The sequence below is a fragment of the Lutra lutra genome, chromosome 8 (genome assembly GCF_902655055.1).
Source record: "Lutra lutra chromosome 8, mLutLut1.2, whole genome shotgun sequence".
Lineage (NCBI taxonomy): Eukaryota > Metazoa > Chordata > Mammalia > Carnivora > Mustelidae > Lutra > Lutra lutra.
This window is the reverse complement of record NC_062285.1, coordinates 11,401,942-11,423,769: the sequence shown is the minus strand read 5'-3', so window position 1 is coordinate 11,423,769 and position 21,828 is coordinate 11,401,942. Positions and strand designations below refer to the sequence as shown.

The following is a 21,828-nucleotide window of genomic DNA, read 5'->3' as shown; positions in this document are numbered from 1 at the left end:
GAAATGCAAAAGGGGATACATGCCAGGTTCTAACAGATTAGCTCAGGGAGGAGAGGTAAGAGCTGGGTATTCATGTGACAAAGGAAACTAAACCAAAAAAACACGAGACCCTATAAACCAAGAGGTCCTTAAAATCACATGTATGAATACAACTCATTTATATGAATGTCTATAAAGAAATATATGAAAGTAACCTCACTAAAATATTGTTATTTAAGAGTAATAGCTTTTCAAGTGATAGCGTTACTTTCTTCTTCCCTATGCAAATAAGTATCAACATACTGAACTCGGTTCATGGAGAGCCCTTACAAAGTAAGAACATATATACCTATGTGGCATACATTTGGTTGCAAGAAAAAAGAAAATCCAACTCACACTGGCTTAAACAAAAATGGAATTTATTGACTTACATCAGTAAAAGGTCCATAAGTAGGGCTGATTTCAGGTCCAACTTGATCCAAACGTTCCAGATTGCATCAGGGCTCCAATTTAGACTCCATCTCATTGGGGGGGGGGGGGGGGTACAGCCCTGAGGCCGGCTCCTTTTGTATTAGAAAAACTAGTTGCAGCAAGTTCAAATGTGAATCTTCACACCACACTATCTTCCAAGAAGGTGTCTTCTTTCAGCCGTTCCTAAGGAAGCCTCTTGTATCTAAGCAGTCTGAGCTGGGTCAGGTGCCTATCCTTGAATCATTTATTTTGGGGGGTGGGGGAAGAGGGACAGTTAGTAGCAATGGTCAAAGGTAACCAGGCCAGCCCTACCTAGAACTGAGGGTGTGGCAAGCCCATTATCCAAAGAAAACGTGGGTGGAAGTGAATGTTAGATGGGCGACCACAACATATAGGAGCAAGGAATTGAAGAAAATACAAACATCCAATAAAATACTGAAAGTGTCAATCTCACTAGTAATCAAAGAAATACAAATAAATTACATACTTTGTCTCTTATCACAGGTTAATTAAAAAAAAAGAATTAAGTGTGAGAGATGTGGGGGCGTGTGCAAGACTAAGAACAGGTGTGTACACAGTTGGAAATGTATGTGTAACACAACAGCTCTACAACTTTATACCACAATCAGAAACAACATGGATTCCTAAATATGAAACAAAAAGCTAATAACAAATAGTAAAATTTAATGCCCCAACATAAGTTGACTCCTTTGTTGTTGTTGTTGTTGTTGTTCAAACTGGATGCTCCCATTTGGGGGGAAAAAAAAATCAGAGATCCCTGGGCAAATCTGTATTTATATTCCTTAGCTCCAAGTCTTGACTTAGCCTGTTTCTTCCTATTTACTTCTTTCAACATTCTTAGACAAAACCCAAGATAGAGTCTCTAGTTAATTACCAAAGGAATAGGTGGGGTCAGAACTAGGGTAATGTCTTCCGGAAACGGATTAAAGGCTTTTTCCCTCTATCTTAAAAACTTTCAAAGTATGACTAATGAAATGGAACCCAAGATAAAGAAGCATAATACTTAAGAAGAACTACAATCCAGAGTACCTAGAGGACTATCCCAGTTTGCTTGAAAATACAAAAACTATACACTAAATTGTGTTTAAAGATATTATGGAAATGAGGTAGGTCTGTGCCATCCCACAGAGAGAAAAGGTAGTGATATAAGGATTCTTTTTATGAACTATGGGGTCACAGTTCCAAACTTGCGCAGAATCACATATACTTCTTTGAATATGCTAAGTACAATGAATCAAAATCAAGTTCAGTTCCACTGTGTTCAATTATAAAGTCAACTCCAAGTGCGAATCTGTAGACATGGCGATTAAGTACTTCAAATGAAAACTTCCCCCAGCCCCCCAGATTTCAATTTTGAGCAAAAGACTATTCTAAACAAACAAACAAAAAAGAGACTATTCCCAGATTTAATTTTTCTCAGGTCCAATTACAAAGTTAAGGTCCCATACATCTCCTGATTTTGTATCTTTCCGAAGTCAGGGATTTTCTTTCCATTCCAAGAAGGAAAAGGACTAAGAGACTAGTCTCTCTACTCCCTTAACTTTTAGATAAAATGACTTACCTGGTTAGTTTACATCAGTGGAATTTACTTTATAACCAAGAAATCTGACCTACTCTTATTACACGTAACAAAAAAATGACTAAAAAAACATGACAGAATGTGTTTAATCCTGTTGTGTTTAAACAAAAGGGCTAGTAGGCAGCCTTAGCAAAAGGAACGGTGGTTGAGACCACGGACATATGAAAAATGCCTTCACTGGAATCCAGCTCCATCACTGATGAAGCTTTGTGATCTCTGGGGAGTTACCTAGCAAACCTAAGTGTCATTATCCTCATCTTTAAAATGAGCATAGTAGGTGTACAAAGCAATCTCTTAAGGTTGCTGTGAGGCTTAATGAAATAAAAATAATCCAGCTCTTGGAACAACACCTGCACTAAGGAAGCTTCCAAAATGTTAACTATTAATCTAATATAAATGGAGTATTTATTTGTTCGTTTAGGTCTGTGTCAGTACTCCTACAGTTCAAAACACGACACTCCAATTGTTCCAATTTGCACCATCTGCAAAAGGCACTTTTAAACTACTTCAAATAATTTGGAAATGAAGAATTAACAAAATCCTCAGCTATCCAAGTGACTAATTCACATATCATAACTACTTCAGTTAGGAAACCTCCACTAGGAAATAAGCTTGCATCAAAACAATAGAGTGAAAGCCATATAACAGATGAGAATCTGAGTAACACTATATTCAGATGTTCTTCAGCGCATGAGAGTAACAGGGAAACGGAGAATACCTCCTGCACAAATGCATCTAGGGAAAGCAGGCTATATTTATTTCGAAAACTATAAAAGGTTACAATATAAATCTATCAAACAAAATTAGTTTTTTAAAAGTGACTCATATGTATCCAAATTTTGACCAAATCAACACAACAATCCAATGCACAAAAAGATTATTATATAGCTCAAGGAGCAAAAAGCAATAAACAGAAATAAATGTCTTGTCAATACAGACACAACATAAATATACAAATCTACAGCTTTAATGTAACACAAACAAATCGTAAGTACATGTGTTAGCTACCTTTCTCCAACAGTAATGCTTTATATTTAGTGAATACATAGATAATGTATAAAACCTTTAATCACATGTAGTCTCACAAGCGTGAACCAAGTAGAATGCAAGGTTTTCTTACGTGGGAGATGTACAGTTCATAAAGGACCCAACTTGAAGTAAACCCACTACCACAAGTTATTGCAAAGGTGACCCAGAAAAAGTCTATCATTTGCAACGTATACAAAGAACGAACTGCCCAGAAATTAGTATCAGAAATCTTACTGAAGGCTATCATGGTAACCTGCCTGAAAGGACAAATAACTTACTTGGGGGCTTCATATAGCCGGTATCAATGTAAATTAAGTAACATACGAGTGAAAGAAATATGTAATGTATAATAGCAAGAGGTTAGAAAAGTGAATACTGTGGAAAAGATTTATTAGTCTGTACAAGTTGGTTTTGATAAACTATTGGCTACTTGTTACAGTAAATTACCAAGATTTTCAATGCAACAGTATTTTCCCACACACATCAAAATCTGGAAGCAATACGTCTTTCTCATATTGTCATTTAGTGTTCTATTTTTCCCAACCCTCAAAACACAGATATAGGTTTCTGAATATCAACTAGCCATTTAGGGAAGTCATAAGATACAGATGTTCATAAACATTACACAAGCTACAACGGACATACCCGGACAAACGCCACCAACATTTATGGAAAAAGGTGTTGGTTTTTAAAGTGGTAAGTACTACATGGGTTACATAAACACACTATTCTTGTCCTTCCAAAACCAAAATGGGGGAAAACCTTATTGCCATTCTGCCAAACACCACATAACTAAAAACGCTGCGCAAAGGGTCAGAGTCCAATGTACATGTCACAGAGTTAAAACTCCAGTTAACAACTGTGCTACTCATTGAAGAAAATTCAAAAGTAAGACCAAACTTCTTAACACATCAATGCTGTTTTAGAAGCAGCATCAGAACAAACAGAGATTTAATTATAAATTGGCCTAAACTGCACCCTGTAGAGAATTTTGCTTAGTACTAAAAGAGAATCTGTCAGCAAACATCCTACAAAAGCTGTGGAATCATGCTCTGTGTTATTCCTGAAAGGAAATCTGCCAGGTTTGATGATACCTGAATATCTCCCAGTGGTTCTGGGAGTTCTACATACCAATTAATTCAGTAATTGATAGAGGAGTAGTTAAGCAAAGAGGAGACCAAAAGTAGACCTTGTATCAACATAGACTAGATAGGTGGATTTTTTAATCACATGATAAATGTAAATCATAAAATCAAATGTACTTTAAAAAGTACACCTATTTTATGTTACATAAAAAACTGTGGACTGCAAACTGCGCATGCTTACCATAACATTGTACCTGGGAAAGCTGATGAGTGGGATTTCTTGCAAATATTTACTGCCATGATACAAAACAAATATGTGCAAACTGCAAGGTCCCTAAAATAGCAGTTAGAGTTTATATACAGAAAGATGTCACTATCTGATCAAATATGCAAGAGATGGAGTTTCCCAGAGTTTATAACATAGAGCAGTAACCACCACAGGCTCCTCCTCCAGGGCCTTCTTCCCTGTGTGTCAGTTTGACTCCTTTATTCTGGTTCTCACTTTCCCACAGTCCAGGCGTCTGAATGATCTTTTCAACAAGTTCCTCAAAGGCACACTGTACACCATCACAGGTTTTTGCACTTGCCTCTGAAAGTCAAGAAAAAAATGTGAGAGTCTACTCTTTTACAGTCCTACTCCTATGCCTTTCTGGAAAATTATTATGGCATAAATATCAGTCGGTAGTATACACAGAGGCAAATCAGCAGTTCCCTCCACAGGTTTAATATTCGTGACCCTCCCCCAACTCTCAAAGTTGAGCTATTCAATTCTATCTACAAGAATAGTGGTATATGAGCCCGGAATTTTGTGATATGCCAAAGTTCCTTCTTAATTTTTCAGTTAGTTCTTAAAGCCAACCCCCAAAAAACAGATTATTATTCCCATTTCAGAATAAGGAAATCCAGGCTCCCAGCTGAACAGTCTGGCTGTTCTGTGCTGGCAATGAGACACAGATCTCCTTAAAAGAGCATTTATGGCCCCCATGAAACTCATGTGGGACAGTGAGTCCTGCCCCCCAAGCCTACCTTTCCCTCGTCATTACCTTTTTGACTATCTGAGATGACCCTCTTACTCCTCTATCATAAAACTCCTCTATCTCAGCTCTTCACCTAATTTTATGTTGAGAAAAAGAGAAACGATCTGACAGGAGCTACTGATCTTCCTACCAAGAGGTTCACCAACCTGCCTGCACTTGTAACCTTAGGCTCTGTCTTCGCTCCTGTGACAGCGGATGAACTGTCCCCTGCTGCGGTCTAGCCGCATCCCCTTTCCTAGCTCCTCGGATCCCACCCCTTCTTGGTCACTGAAGAATCATGGGCCCTCACTCCTGGATCGTATCAGTCAGCCCAAAAGCCCACCGAAATTACTGTCTATCTTACTAACCAACCAAGCAACCAACCACCCTGCATTCCAGCCCACACACCCGACTAGCAGCCACCCCGGCTCTCTAATCTCTTTCAAAGCAAAACTGTCATCAAGAGTTAACCTACAAGTTGGTGCAGCCACTTTGGAGAACAGTGTGGAGATTCCTTAAGAAATTAAAAATAGAGCTTCCCTATGACCCTGCAATTGCACTACTGGGTATTTACCCCAAAGATACAGATGTAGTGAAAAGAAGGGCCATCTGCACCCCAATGTTCATAGCAGCAATGGCCACGGTCTCCAAACTGTGGAAACCAAAATGCCCTTCAATGGACGAATGGATAAGGAAGATGTGGTCCATATACACTATGGAGTATTATGCCTCCATCAGAAAGGATGAATCCCCAACTTTTGTAGCAACATGGACGGGACTGGAAGAGATTATGCTAAGTGAAATAAGTCAAGTAGAGAGAGTCACTTATCATACGGTTTCACTGATTTGTGGAGCATAACAAATAGCATGGAGGACAAGGGGAGATGGAGAGGTGAAGGGAGTTGAAGGAAACTGGAAGGGGAGGTGAACCATGAGAGACTATGGACTCTGAAAAACAATCTGAGGGTTTTGAAGGGGTGGGGGGTGGGAGGTTGGGGGAGCCAGGTGGTGGGTATTACGGAGGGCACGGATTGCATGGAGCACTGGGTGTGGTGCATAAACAATGAATTCTGTTACACTGAAAAGAAATAAAAAAAAAAAAAGAGTCACCTACGTAAGCTATTTCCCCTTTCTTTTCTCACATTTTTTCTTCAAACTCTAAACAACCTTGAACAACACCAGTTTGAACTGTGCTGTTTCACTTACACATGGATTTTTTTCAATAAATACAATACAGTACTGTAAAGGTATTTTCTCCTCCTCATGATTTTAATAATATTTTCTCTAGTTTACTTCACTTTAAGAATACAGTATGTAAGACAGAACATAGGTACGAAGCAGGCGTTAACAGACTGTTTATCAATAAGGCTTCAGATCAGGAGGAGGCTATTAGAGCTCAGTTTTGGGGGAGGCAAAAGTCATATGCAGATTTTCAAGGTCAGGACCTCTAACCCCTCATTGTCCAAAGGTCAACTGTACTCTAGGTTTTTGTTCTCACTACTCCATTGACATTTTCTTTTAAAAAATACCAACGTTCTCCATCTCGTCAAATCTACTGTCCTCCTCTTATTCAACATCTTCTAGCAGTTGATACAGCTGATCACTTTCCCCCTTTAAATACTTTGTTCACTTGACTTTCAGGAAGGACACTGAACACTCCTCGGATTCCGCCTCTCACCGACATGTCATTCACAGCCTTGTTGGCTGACTCCTCCTCTTTCTGCTGACCTCTAACTGTTGGAGCACCCCAGGCTTCAATCTTCAGCTGTTTTCCTCCCAGTTACTCCTGTGACCACTTTAATTCCATGACTTAAAATACCACCTAAATGCCAATGACCAGCATGTCCACGGGTTCTCCAAAAAATGGTTTATCCTTATGCTAAGCAGAATTCCTGATTCCCCACTCCCTTACCCAAACCTGTTCTTACCTCATGCTCTCACACACAGCTAATGGCAGCACAGTTCACCTAGTTTGCTCATGCCAGAGACTCAGAGTTATCTCTGATTGCTCTCTCTCCTCATCCTCAATACCCAGTCTATCAGCAGAGCCTGTCACCTTTACCATCCAAATATCTCCTTGATCTGCCAACCTTCCAGAAGCTACCCACAACCACTCCCACAGTCAAAGGCACCAGCATTATTCATCTGGGCTACTATGAGAGAATGACAAGCCTCTTGCTTCTGCTTCTCAGGGGCCATTTTCTGTACAAACAGGTCTTTTTAAAAGAAAATCAGATCACAGCACCACTCCCCTGCTTTCCACACTTAGAATAAAATTCATTTCTTTACCATACCCTATAAGGCCCAACATGACCTTTTAAACTTCATCTCCCGTTATCACCACCTTTCCCCCCAACATACACTATACTCCAGCCCATAAGCTTTCTTCCTGTTCCTTAAACACACTAAACTCATTCCCACCTCAGGAAGTATTTGCTATTCTCTCAACCTGAGATGTCCTCCCTCTAGATCTTCATATTATGGATTCTAGTTCGAATGGCACACCTCAAAGAACTTTCCCGAATTACCTCCCACCCCCCGTCATACTCTCTCTCCTTCGCAGCACTACTTAAGTCTGTTTCCTCTACTAGAATGTAAGCTTCATGAGGTCAGGGACATTGTCCATTTTGCTCATCTGTTTGTTATATTCTCAGAGTCCAATAAGTGTTTTCTGAACTAATGTATCAAAATGAAGGACACCCAGCAAGTAAGCAGAAGAGGTAGTACTCAATTCCTTTCTAAAATTCCCTATTACCTTCCACTTATAGCACCCAGCTTCTATCTATAGATGATGTTCTTTTATTTCCATTTCTTAATTCCTAGAAGATTCTAACAGTGGAATAGCTCAATCAGTAATTCCTAAAGCTGGCTTCACATTAGAATCAACTAGGGTGTCTTTAGAAACTGTCTTCCAGGCCCCGTTTCAGACCTGTGAAAAGGTTCCAGGGAACCTGTAATGTTAAAAAAGTTCCAAAGTGATATAGTCTGTCCACTTTTCTAGACAGGGGGTCAAACAAACTTTTCCTGTAAAGAGCCAGATGGTAAATATTTTAGGCTTTGAATGCCTTAGGGTTTCTGCCATAACTACTGAACTCTGCCAGGAAGCACAAAAGCAGCCACAGACAGCGTGTAGATGACCGGGTAGGTAAGGCTGTCCTCCAATACAAATGATGGAACCAGATTTGGCCCCGTGCTATAGTTTGCTGAACCCTACACTTCACCGTGCTTCTCAAGTATTAATGTGCATACAAACCACATGAAGATCTTGTCAAAATAGAGGTTCTAATTCAAAGAAAAGCTGAGTTGGGCTGAAATGAAGCATTTCTAACAAACTTCCAGGTGGTATCACTGCTGCCAGCACAAGGACCACACGGTACAACTACAGGGCTGGGTGCCTGCCTTTACTGAATGCCATCATATCTGGAGAGGAAGGATCTGTGTCCTATGCAACTTCACATAATGAGACCTGTTTTTTTTTTTTAACAGAAGGAAAAATGAACCTGACTCTATAGTTAGATTTCACAGCACAAGAAAATGATGAACTAAGTACATGCATTTCACAGTTCATAAAGAGAAAAATGTAGCAAAAACTCCATTTTAAAATTCCTCTTTAATAATGAAAGGATAAATGTTCACACACCTACCTATAAATAACATGGAATGCTTTCGTGCAAATTTCAGGCCTTCGTTTCTATCAACTTCACGATTTTCCTGAAAGGTAAATATAAAGATTAAGAAAAGCTACCAAAATACAGTCAAGATGCCAAGTGTCTGACTTCTTACCTTATCAATTTTGTTTCCAACTAGCATGTTTACTATGTCATTTCTCGTGCAGTATGTTTCCAATTCATTTAACCAATTATCCAATTTAACAAAGGTATCTCTTCTTGTGACATCATAAACTGAAATAAAAAGGGTCACTTATTAAATAAGCATTAAAAATAAGAAGCAATGACATTATATTTCTGATATGTGACTAAGAGCTAATATTTCTATGTAGGTAAGTCTGTTTCTAAGCCTTCAAATGTTTATCAGTATCTACTCACCCAGATGGAAGAAACAAGTGTGTTAAAAAATAATAATAAACATACACAGACACACATTTCAATTTTATTAAGACACACTTTGAGAGAAATTAAATTATATCCTGTGCAATAACTGAAAATTAACTTAAGCAAAACAACAGCTGTTCCCATTGGTAACTAAAAGACACTGATCCAAAAACCAAAACATTCAGATCCAAATCTGTGGCAAAATACCAAATTTCTTCCATGGATTTAAACATCTATGACCCTGGGACTCCTGGGTGGCTCCGTTGGTTAAGCGGCTGCCTTCGGCTCAGGTCATGATCCCAGCGTCCTGGGATCGAGTCCCACACTGGGCTCCCTGCTCAGCAGGGAGCTTGCTTCTCCCTCTGCCTCTGCCTGCCCCTCTGTCTGCCTGTGCTCACTCTCTCTGACAAATAAATAAATAAAATCTTAAAAAAAAAACAACAAAAAACAAAAAACATCTATAACTCTGTTAACTTTTCTTATAAGAACCAGAATTTGCAACTTCTTAAAAAATATGAAAACTTAATGGACAGGATCCTGATTGTCTCCGTGTTATCACTTTCATCTTACATCCCACTGCATTTTAATATGTAAAGAGCTTATTAATATAAAGACCTTATTAATTTAAAGTGTTTTCTAGGGGTGCCTGGGTGACTCAGTTGGTTAAGTGACTGCCTTCAGCTAAGGTCATGATCCCAGGGTTCTGGGATTGAGTCCTGGATCTGGCTCCCTGCTCAGCCTGCTTCTCCCTCTCCCTCTGCCACTTCCCCAGTCAGTGCTCTCCTACTCTCTCTCTGTCAAATAAATAAAATCTTCAAAAAAAAAAAAAAAATGTTTTCTAAACTTAAAGATGCTGAACCAAAATAAGAGTTGCTGTTAAACTGATAAAATGAACCTAAAACCTCACAATTAATGACATAATATAAAAAGACAATTTTCCCTGAAATTGATCAATATTTATTTTTAAGAAGTTTCCCAGGAATATTAACAACAAGTACTTTTCAACAACTTACAGTGAGAACCCATATTTGGAATTTAAATTCTGTATGATTATGGACCAACAATGTTAAGTGCTTTGTGATACTCTTTAGGACTAATAAAAGAGATTCAACTAAGCAACTAGCACACTTCTTCCTTTATAAACGCACAGCAAATGTTAATACACTGCTGACTGAAGATCAGTTCCTGGTAACACTCTTAAGACAGACAATTATTTGTGGATTAATCCTCAATTATATCCTCATCAACATGTGCTTTTAAAACCAAATAAATTGATCTTTATCTTTCAATCGCTAGACAAAGAACTGAAAAGAAATTTTGAAAGTTTAAGTATTCATTAATATTAAATGAAGTTAATATAACTTCAAGTTAATAAAGGGACCCTGAAGAAAAATAAAAACTTACTGAAATCAGAAATTGCAATAATAAAACAACAATATTTAAAGCAGTATCATAAAGTAAAACCTTACCTAATATAACACCCTGCGCACCTCTGTAATAGCTGGGAGTTAATGTTCTGAACCTCTCTTGACCAGCAGTATCCTAAAAGTGACAATTATTATTAAATTCAAGAAGTATAAAAGTATAAAAAAAGAAGTATTAAAAAAAAAGATAGTCAACATATCAAGAGTAGAATGTCAAACTGCATTATTAAAAATATCCATGTACAAGCTCATTTAAAACTTGAAATTAGGGACGCCTGGGTGGCTCAGTTGGTTAAGCGGCTGCCTTCGGCTCAGGTCATGATCCCAGCGTCCTGGGATCGAGTCCCACATCGGGCTCCTTGCTCGGCGGGGAGCCTGCTTCTCCCTCTGCCTCTGCCTACCACTCTGTCTGCCTGTGCTCATGCTCTCTCTCTCTCTCTCTCTAACAAATAAATAAAATCTTAAAAAAAATTATTAAAAAAAAAAAAAAAACTTGAAATTAGCGGCGCCTGGGTGGCTTAGTCATTAAGCATCTGCCTTCAGCTCAAGTCATGATCCCAGGGTCCTGGGATTGAGCCCCGCATCGGGCTAGAAGTCTGCTTTTCCCTCTCCCATTCCCCCTGCTTGTGTTCCCTCTCTCGCTCTGTCTCTATCAAATAAATACATAAAATCTTTTTTAAAAAATTGTAAAACTTGAAATTTAAAATAGATGTGTTCTCTTACTGACAAGTGTTACATAAAATAAAGAAATACTGACTCATCTCTAGAAAAACACATGTCAGTAAAGGGGTATTTTTTAAGATTTTTATCACACATGAAACCTGTTTATTACACATGAAACCCATGGCTCTCAACTTCAGAAGCACAATGAAATTTCCTGGAAATGAAAAATTCCAACCCCCAGTGATTCTGGTTTCACTGGTCTATGATAAAGACAAAAATTTTCAAAGTCTCCCCAGGTGATTCTACTGTAGAATCAAGGTTAAAAACCACTTAACTTTTTTTTAAAAAGAGAATTACAGGAGTATCTTATTTTAGGTAAGCAATTTTTAGGTTGGAAAGTATTTTCGGTGTATCTTCTTTTAGGAAAATGCATAAAACCAAACCACTTGCTATCACATATTTCTGACTCATACTGGGGGAGAGGAACATAAGATGTACACCAGCCAGGAAGTGCAGGATCCTGGGATCGAGTCCCATGTCAGGCTCCATGCTCAGTGGTGAGTCTGTTTCTCCATCGCCTTTACCCCTCCCTGTTCATGCTTTCTTGCTCTCTCTCTCATAAATAAAATCTTAAAAAAAAAAAAAAAAAAGACTAGAGCAAAAAAATGTTTTAATGTTAAAATAAAATAAAATACTGCACAATTCACACTTTACACACAAATATCTAACTCAGTCCAGTTATGCGGAGTGATTTTTTTTTTGATCCACTTATAAAATGTTTGAGTAGGTATGATAATTTGGGCAAAAACCCTGCGCCACAATACTGGATCAGGATTTATAACACCTATAAAATTTATATGCTTAAATAGTCAAAAGTTAATATTTGCTCGTGTTTGTTTTCAAGACAGGAATTTGCAGTAACTATAAAAGCATCCCTGGTAGGTAAGAAAAGTGAGCTTATTATCTGTGGTTTTCTTCTCTGACAGGAAAGGAGGAAAGAGATTATTAAAGATAGAAATGAATAAAAGACTAGGAAGGATCTGGAAAGGCTAAATATTAAAATGTGGGAGTGGAAGTGAAGGCAGGATACAGAGAAAGCTTTAGAGGAGCCAAGTAGGTCATGATGTGTGTGCAGCACTTTCTAGTGGGGTACTGTACTCGGGCTGTACTTGACTACTCTATTTGACTGATCTTAGGAGGAGTGCCCAAGCTGGAGAGGAACTGATTTTACATATATATTAAAAAAAACACAGAAGAACCAGAGGAAGCAATGGTTTCATGTATTTCTATTAATGAGTGAGGAGGTCTTCCTAAATATGACCTAACACCCAAATTCATGGGGAAAAAAGGGTTTGACCACATAAATATTAGAGCTTTGGTATAGCAAGAACATCCTTCTTGAACCCATCCATACCCCATATACACTCTCATCCTAAACAAGCTTTGAAGGCAAATGACAAACAGGAAAAAACATTTGCAGCATACGACAGAGTTGGTATCGCGAACGTGCGCGCATACAAACATTAACCTCTGAAGCACCTGCATGGCTCAGCTGGTTGAGCGTCTGACTCTTGATTTCAGCTCAGGTCATGATCTCGGGGTTGTGAGATTTAGCCTCTTACTTAAAAAATATTTATATGTCTATGATAAGGATGTCACTTCGGTAATACCTGCCAACCTTTTTATTACACAGGAACTAAAAAGTAAATTTTAAAAACCTCTTGCATAAAAGAAAGATCTCATGGAAACCAACAAGCCTTAGATCCAACTCTAACACGCATATCTCACAAAACAGTAGCAAAGGCAGAAAGAAGTGATAAATTCAACCATGAAAAGTATATGGAAAATCAGGTCCCCACTTTTGTACAGGAAGAAGCCAACATTCTTAAATTGTTCAATATATTTTATTATGGTCTAGTACAACACTTTCCAAATTGTTTTCTGTTAGACATTACTATTCTGATTGATATCATAATTATATTTTGGGGAGGGGGCAAATAGGCTACCAATCATATGAAGTACTATATGTTAGAAAAAAATTAATAGAAAAACATGAGACACATTTACACAGTTCCATGTTATTTGGGATAAAATGTGTATTAGAAATAATATGCTGTTCAGAGAATGCCAGGAGGATGAATCAGATCATACAGTGCATGAACAGTTGCTGTTTCAATCTGTAACTGATGCCCACACATTTACTATTTAATCACCATGTTGAAGTACATCTCAACATTCTAATATTTATTAGAACCAGTTCTAATATTATCACAGGTAATAAAAACATATTTATATATTTAATTATCATAGTACAGGTGGGAATCAGATATATAAGAGCATATTTTTATAAATTATATATGTAATATAATATATTAGCAATCATTTAGATATATAGAGAGAAGTAGGCAGGTAGATAAGAGTTGGGGAGAGACAGGCAGACAGAGAGAGACACTGAGCATCGTGGATGTTTTTGACAATTAATGCTACTTTATTCAGTCAGCACTATCATGAAAAGGTCTAGTTAGGAAAGCAACATGCATCAGAATGTTTGGGTTCTCAGGCAAATGAAAAGGAAGTAAGTAAAGACTGGGCACTGATATTAAAAAATAAATCCAAAGTTGACAAAATCAAATTTCAAAAATCTTTATACTAACAAACAGGAAAAATACTTTTTTTCCTGAGCATCACTTCATCCTCTTCTCCCCAACAAATGCCATCAGTCTGAGCTGAGTATACACTGTCTTCTTCAAAACTTTAAAGAAACATATTCAATAACAACAATCCTCTCTGGCAGACAAGATGATTTTTCTACATTCTGGTTTTAAATATTCTTGAGGGATTGATTACACACTTTAAAATTTGGGGTAAGTAAAACAAGTCTCTGCTTCATTACCCAATTATAAGACATAACCATTTATTGTTTTTCCCTTAACCAACAAATTGTCCAAGTTATTTAGTATAAATTATTTACCTCTAGAACTCTATACACATTAATTTCTGCTTCTTTAAAAAATACAAGCTGAATATTTACACAAAACACATTTTTAAAACTCTTACCCAGATTGCAAGTTTAGCCTTATTTCCATCCACTGAAATTGTTTTCACCTTAAAGTCAACACCTTGAAAAAAATGAAAACGTTGATAAGCATCCCAGTAAAATAACACTTTTAAAATCAATTACCAAGAAAACAGAAAAGCCACTTTATCAAACACTCAAATTCATACCCCAAATTCTTGGAGATATGAATGTGAAAATTTAAAGAAAAGTGTGCCTAAAGTTCAGCAGCTTAGGATTTAATCAGGATAAATGAAAGCCAAATGCTTGCAGAATTCAAACACTTACCTACCCATACTTGCTTGAAAAAAAAAATAAACACTTTAATGGAAAAAATAAACTTCAATGTAAGGTGATTAACGATGCATATTAGAAGCCAAGTGCTGGAATTCACAGAGTGCACGCAGAGAAGACTATCCAGGCTGACCCTGGATCAGGGCCATTTTCTAAGGGGCTCCAAACGCCATCTACACTCCGTCATTAAGGTGCTGTCCACAGCCAGCCCATCCCCTAACTCAGATTCTGACTGTAAGCAGCTTGGTAAAAACACAAAAAGGCCACTTACTCCTTGTCTTTTTTGTTGTTGTTGTTTTTATCCTTAAAAAAAAGTATTCATACTATAGAACTTTATCAATGATCCCTTGCTACTGCACAACTGCAAAAGAATTTACACACAAAAACATCTGTGCCCAATCCTCTAAGAATCTTCGTAAGTGAAAAGGAGGAGTGCTCAAAGTGCTATGAAAATCTGCTGTAAATACTAATTTATGTAAAGAGAAGAGTTCCATAAGAAGACACATAAGGTTTTACTACAATGCCCCCACCTCCAAAAAAAAAAAAAAAAAAAAAAAAAAAACCCTTTCCAGGAAAAGGAGTTGACACAAGCCATTTGGCTTAAATGAACAGTAACTGCCCACATGTCTTTAAAGAGTATCAAAATTAATGTGCAGGCTACCCCACTGGCCAGAGGGAAAGCATTAGCTCAAGAAGCTTGGAAAGAAACTGTGAGATCTTATTAGCTTGTCACAATTCAGAACAGCCACAACTAAGATGAACAGCACCCTCATATACTAAATGCTTACGAGAACACCTGTCACCAATATGGAAATACATCAGTAATTCTTGGATGATTTCAGGTGATCCATTACAAACACAAAGTAGGTAATAAAAATGCATTTCAAATATGCACTATATCAGGTCCTCCTGTATGCCAAAGATTAAGAAAAAAAGAAAGTTTGGTGTTTGGGGCTAGAGTGATAAAGCAGCTGATAAAGACACACCCAGAATCATGGGCCATTGTTCGTTAGAGGACAGTGCTAATAACATAGTCCAAGGAAAACCTGAAGTTTCTTTGTAGCGAAACATATAAAAAAATCTCCTATTAAATAATCTTGTATCATTAGATCTAGATAATGAAATACTATGCCACACCACTTATATAAAAAGTATGGGGGCGCCTGGGTGGCTCAGTGGGTTAAGCCGCTGCCTTCGGCTCAGGTCATGATCCCAGGTTCTGGGTTCGAGCCCCACATCGGGCTTTCTGCTCAGCGGGAGGCCTGCTTCCTCCTCTCTCTCTCTGCCTGCCTATCTGCCTACTTGTGATTTCTCTCTGTCAAATAAATAAATAAAATCTTTAAAAAAAAAAAAAAAAAAAAAGTATGAAGGGCGCCTGGATGGCTCAGTCAGTTAAGCATCTGCCTTCGGCTCAGGTCATGTTCCCAGGGTCCAGGGATCGAGTCCCACATCGGGCTCCCTGCTCTGTGGGGAGCCTGCATCTTCCTCTGCCCTCTCTCTTTGTCTCTCATGAATAAAATAAAAATAAAATCTTTCTTTAAAAAGTAGGAAATTATTTACATTTTATTTGTAATACTTTAAAAACAAAACCAAACCTGAGAAAATTCATATGAGGGAAATGGTTCTGACTTGGTACAGGTACTAAATTAAGGCCACTGTAGACAATACATAGAAATAATCCATCAAACATACTCTCCAGTTAAATTCTCCAAGTTTTTCAGAGAATAAAGAATCTTTTTTCCCCTAATTACTCCAGACAACATGCTCAAGGGCAGACTGGCTTTTTGCCAGCTACCAGCTAATGCACCCAAGAAAAGAAACTCACTGTTTCCAAAATGTTTGTGTTCACCTCCCCTCTCCCAATCTCCTTCTTCTCTTTCACAATTTCCTGTTTTTCATGTTTCTTGACAGTCTAATGACAGTCTCTGTCATATGTATCATTTATGTGTTGTTAACTGTTTCCAAGTTACTCTTCTGGGATATTAAATCTGAAAGTTACAGATAACATCCTTAGGAAACAATGCCCACTGATGTCCTATCATCAAAGTCAATATACACAGGTAGCCTGAAAGGGCACCTCATCTGGACCCAGGCCCTGCAAGTCCCCCATTTCATCTTTCCTTCATCCCTCTGGGGAATCTCCTACGCAAACTTTAGCTTTCATCTGCTCAAACTGCTTCTTCACCAAGTCTGGTTCTTCTGTTTTGCAAGTGGCTCTTAACTTCCTTTTAATGATAGCCACACTGGGAATCTTTATAATAAATCTGATTTTGCCAACTTCTTACTAGATTTGATTATCTTTTCAACTTCCTCATGTGGATGACAAGCAGCTTGTAACAGAAGCTGAATGTCTAGGGAAAAAAAAACAACAACACTCCTGTATATTTCTTCTACTCTCCTACAACACTGAACACTTCTGTGACCATATTGTGAGAGGTTTTCCCACAAGCAATTCTCGACTCTCCAGGGACATCGGTGTCTTATAATTCAATTCAGTCTGATAGAGTCAGATCCCACAGGGGAAGGGCTAATTAATACTAAGTCCTATAAGACTAATGCCCTCCCATTTCAGATGCTATCCCAAATCCAGGTTGTTACCTGTGCTTCTGACCACCTGGCTATTAATCAAAGCTTCCCACAATCCCCTCCTTTGACTGGATTAATTTGTGGCTCACAGAATTCAGGAAAAGCTCCTTATTCGAGTATCTTTTTATTATAAAAGGATATAACCCAGGAACAGCCAGATGGAAGAGACAAATAAGAAAAACTATGGGGAAGGCACAAAGCTCCCATGCCCTCTCCAAGTATGCCATCTTCCCAGAACTTCCATGTGTTTGCCAAAACAGAATTCTCAGAACCCGTAAACTTAGCATTTTTATGAAGGTTTCATTATTTAGGCAAGACTGGTTAAATCATCGTCCTTCAGTGACTGAATAAAATCTCCCAGCCCTCATCCCTCTCCCCTCCCCTGAAGTAGGAGAGGAAAGAGGGGGACTAAAAATCCCAACCCCCTAATCACATGGTTGATTCTTCAGGCAACCAGCCTCCACCCTTAGAGGCTTTCCAGAAGTCACAGCACCAACAGAAACTCAGGAATCACTGAAAGGGGCTAGTTATGAAAAACAAAAGACATCTTTACTGCTTTGATCAGTTAAGAAAATCAAAGGGTTTTAAAAACTGTGCCAAGAACCAAATATATATTTCTTATAAATCAAAATATCCACAGAAGAATTGTAATTTTGGCTTTTTCTTGTTGTTCATTTGGGCTTGCACTTTTAATAGTTAATTCAGGCTTTTTACAGTAATCTTTTTAAGGCAGATGAGTATTTCGGTTAAAACTAGACATTACTGTCAATAAAACCTTTAAAACAAGCAGTAAATGGAACATGAAAGTTTACCAAAGATAATATCAACTGTATTATACAGAGACACTCATCAGTGAGACATCAGAACACATCAATGGAATCATATGCCATGTCAGAATTAAAAAGCAATCAAAAGAAACTAACTCAAAACTAACAAAAATGGGGTGCCTAGGTGGCTCAGTGGGTTAAGCCTCTGCCTTCGGCTCAGGTAGTGATCTCAGGGTCCTGGGATTGAGCCCCACATCAGGCTCTCTGCTCAGCAGGGAGCCTGCTTCCCCCTTTTCTCTGCCTGCCTCTCTGCCTACTTGTGATCTCTCTCTCTCTCTCTCTCTGTCAAATAAATAAAATCTTAAAAAAAAAAAACCAAAGATGCTAGAATTAGCAAACAAGAAGTTAAAAACTAGTTTAAATGGATAGCCCGTGTTGAAAAAGTGAAGTAGACATGAGAGATTGAAAAGACCCAAATCAAACATCTAGAGATGAAATGACAATGTCTGAGATGTAAATTACATGGGATGAGATTAACAAAAATCAGACATCAAAGAAGAAAACATAAGTGAATATGAAGACACAGCAATGAGTGCCTGGATGGCTCAGTCAGTTTAGCAGCGGCCTTCGGCTCAAGTTATGATCCTGGGGTTTGGGAGCAAGCCCCATGTCAGGCTCCCGACTCAGTGGGGATCGTGCTTCTCCCTAGCTCTCTGCCCCTCCCCCCAGCTTGTACTCCCTCACTCTCAAATAAATACATAAAATATTTTTAAATAAATGAGTAAAAATCAAAATCAATGAAACAAAAATAATTGGTTCTATAAGGAAAAAATCAATACACTGATAAATTCTAGCCAAAGTGATCGGGAGAAACAAAAACAAAAACTGCCATTATAAAGAATGAGAAAGATCACATCACTACAGATTGCACAGAGGTTAAAAAGCTACCAAGGAAATGTTATAAACAAGTTCATACCAAAAAATTTGACAATCCAGATGAAATGTCAATTTCATCATTCAATTTCATTCAATCAAATGTCAATTTGATTCCTTCAAAGATTAAAAACTATCAGAACTGACTCAAAAAGAAACAGACCATAAACAAAATACCTAAAGAATATAAACAAAAGGAAATCAAAACATGTCACTATAAAAAATCAGCTAAACCCAAAAGGCACCAGTAATGGAGGAAACAAGGGAAAAAAGTGTGTAAGACACACAGAAAACAAACATCAAAAGTTCAGAAGTAAATCCTCCTAATCGTAATTATAATAAAGGCAGAGATTAGCAGAATATATATAAATATAATATATAAATATATACATAAATATACATAAGATCCAACTGTATGCTGTCTATAAGAGACTCACACACCAAAGGAAAGATCCTAATAAATATGAAGCAAACATTTACATAACTGAAAGGAGAAATACAGTATTAGTTTTAGATTTTAATATACCACTTTCAATAATAGATAAAACAACCAGAGAGATAAGACAGAAATAGGATTTTTGAACAACAATACAAACCAGTAAGACCCAATAGAACATTCTACCCAACAACATCAGAATAAAGTTTTCTCAAGCGCACATGAAACATTCTCCAGGACAGACCACATGTTGTCTACAAAACAAGTATTAATAAATTTTAAAAGAGGGGCGCCTGGGTGGCTCAGTGAGTTAAAGCCTCTGCCTTCAGCTCAGGTCACGATCCCAGCCAGGGTCCTGGGGTGGAGCCCCGCATCAGGCTCTCTGCTCGGCAGGGAGCCTGTTTCCTCCCTCTCTCTCTGCCTACCTCTCTACCTACTTGTGATCTCTGCCTGTCAAATAAATAAATAAAATCTTTAAAAAAACAAAAAATAAATAAATTTTAAAAGACTAAACTCATATGAAGTATTTTTTATCATAATATAATGAAACTAGAAACTGGTAACAGAAAGAAAACTGGGAAATTCACAAACATGCACACATTAAATAACACCCTTTTAAACAACAACTAATAGACTAAAGAAGAAATCATAAGAAAAATTAGAGACTACTTTGAGACAAATGAAAACACAGTACACCAAAACTTGAGATGCAGCAAAAGCAGTGCTAAGAGGGAAACTTATAGCTATAAGCACATACATTATAAGAGAAGAAATATCTCAAATCAATAACCTAAGTTTATACCTTAAGGAACTAGAAAAGAAGAGCAAACTAAGTGCTATAAAAGGAAGGAAATAATAAAGATCAGAACCAAGATAAAGGACAACGGGAACTGATACACAATAGAGAAAAATCCATGACCAAGGGCTGGGTTTTTTTTGGTTTGTTTTTACAAAAAGATCAACAAAACTGACAAGCTTTTAACTAGACTAAGGAAAAGAAGATTCCAATTACAAAACTCAGATATGAAAATGGGGACATTACTACTAATTCTACAGACAAAAAAGATTATAAGAGAATATTATGGACAATTATATACCAATAAGCTGGATAAACTAGATGAACAAATTCCTGAAAACACATAATTGACAAAATTGACTTATCAAGGAAAAGAAAATCTGAAGAGACCATTAGTAATCAAAAACATCCCAACAAAGAAAAGCCCAGGACCAGAAAGTTTCACTGACAAATTCCACCAAATATTTAAAGAGTTAACACCAATTCTCGCTTTTCAAAAAACAGAAGGGAAAGGAACACTTTCAAGCTCATTCTAAGAGGCTAGCACTATTCTGATACCAGAACCAGACAAAGATGTTACAAATAAAGAAAACTACAGACCAATATCCCAGAGGAATACTGATGCAAAAATCCCCAGTAAAATACTAGCAAACTTAATTGAGCAGCCTATTAAAAGGATTACACACCATGATAAAGTGAGTTGTACTTTTGTAACTTAAGACTGGTAGATTACGAGCAAATCAATCAAAATAATATATCCCATTAAAGAATGAATGGGGGGAAAAATACACGATCATCTCAATTCATGCAGAAAAAGCATCTGACAGAACTCAACATCCTTTTATGATTTTAAAAAAAAACAACCAACAAACTAAGAACAGAACAAAATTTCCCTAACATGATAAAGACTATATAAAACTCATAACTAACATATTCACTGGTGAAGGGCTGACAGCTTTCCCCACAGATCAGAACAAGACAAGGACATCTACTCTCACCTCTTCTATTTTACAGAGTACTGGAAGTTCTCATCAGAGCAATCAGGCAAGAAAAGGAAATAAAAGGCATCCGTATTGGAAAGGAAAAAATAAAATGACTTCTGTTCAAAAACATGATCTTATATACAGAAAATCCTAATTCTAATACATACATACATACACACACACACACACAAACACACACCCCAAACAAACAAAAAACGTGTTAGAACAAATGAATTTAGCAAAGTTGCAGGATATAAAGTCAACATGCAAAAATCAATTGCATTTCTATATACTAGCAATGAACAATCCAAAAAGAAAAATTTAAAAAACCATTCCATTTACAATAGCATCAAAAAGAAAATAATTGGGAATAAATTTAACCAAGGACTTTTAGGCCTGTACACTGAAAACTACAAAACACTGCTGAAAGAAATAAAAGAAGACATAAGTGGAAAAGTGTATTTATGAGTTGGAAGACTAAATATTGTTAAGATGACAATACTACCCAAAGCAATCTACAGTTTCAACACAATACCTATAAAAATTCCAACAATTTTTTTTGCAGAGAAGAAAAAACTGATATTCAAATTTATATAAAACAAGCAGTACTAAATAGCAAAACAATACTAAAAAAGAAGAATGAAGTCTAAAGACTCACA

General features: G+C 37.3%; 1 protein-coding gene across 1 annotated transcript in view; it reads right to left on the bottom strand.

Annotated features, from left to right (window-relative positions):
* Positions 1–520: 520 nt before the first annotated feature.
* Positions 521–21,828, bottom strand: part of RAB18 (RAB18, member RAS oncogene family) — a 39,607-nt gene continuing 18,299 nt past the window's right edge. Inside the window, exons 3-7 of the mRNA XM_047743321.1 lie at positions 14,377–14,438; positions 10,702–10,774; positions 8,964–9,082; positions 8,825–8,891; positions 521–4,753 (exon numbers count right to left, since the gene is read on the bottom strand). Coding sequence (XP_047599277.1) covers positions 4,578–4,753; positions 8,825–8,891; positions 8,964–9,082; positions 10,702–10,774; positions 14,377–14,438 — 497 coding nt within the window. The 3' untranslated portion in view covers positions 521–4,577. The remainder of the gene's footprint in view (positions 4,754–8,824; positions 8,892–8,963; positions 9,083–10,701; positions 10,775–14,376; positions 14,439–21,828) is intronic.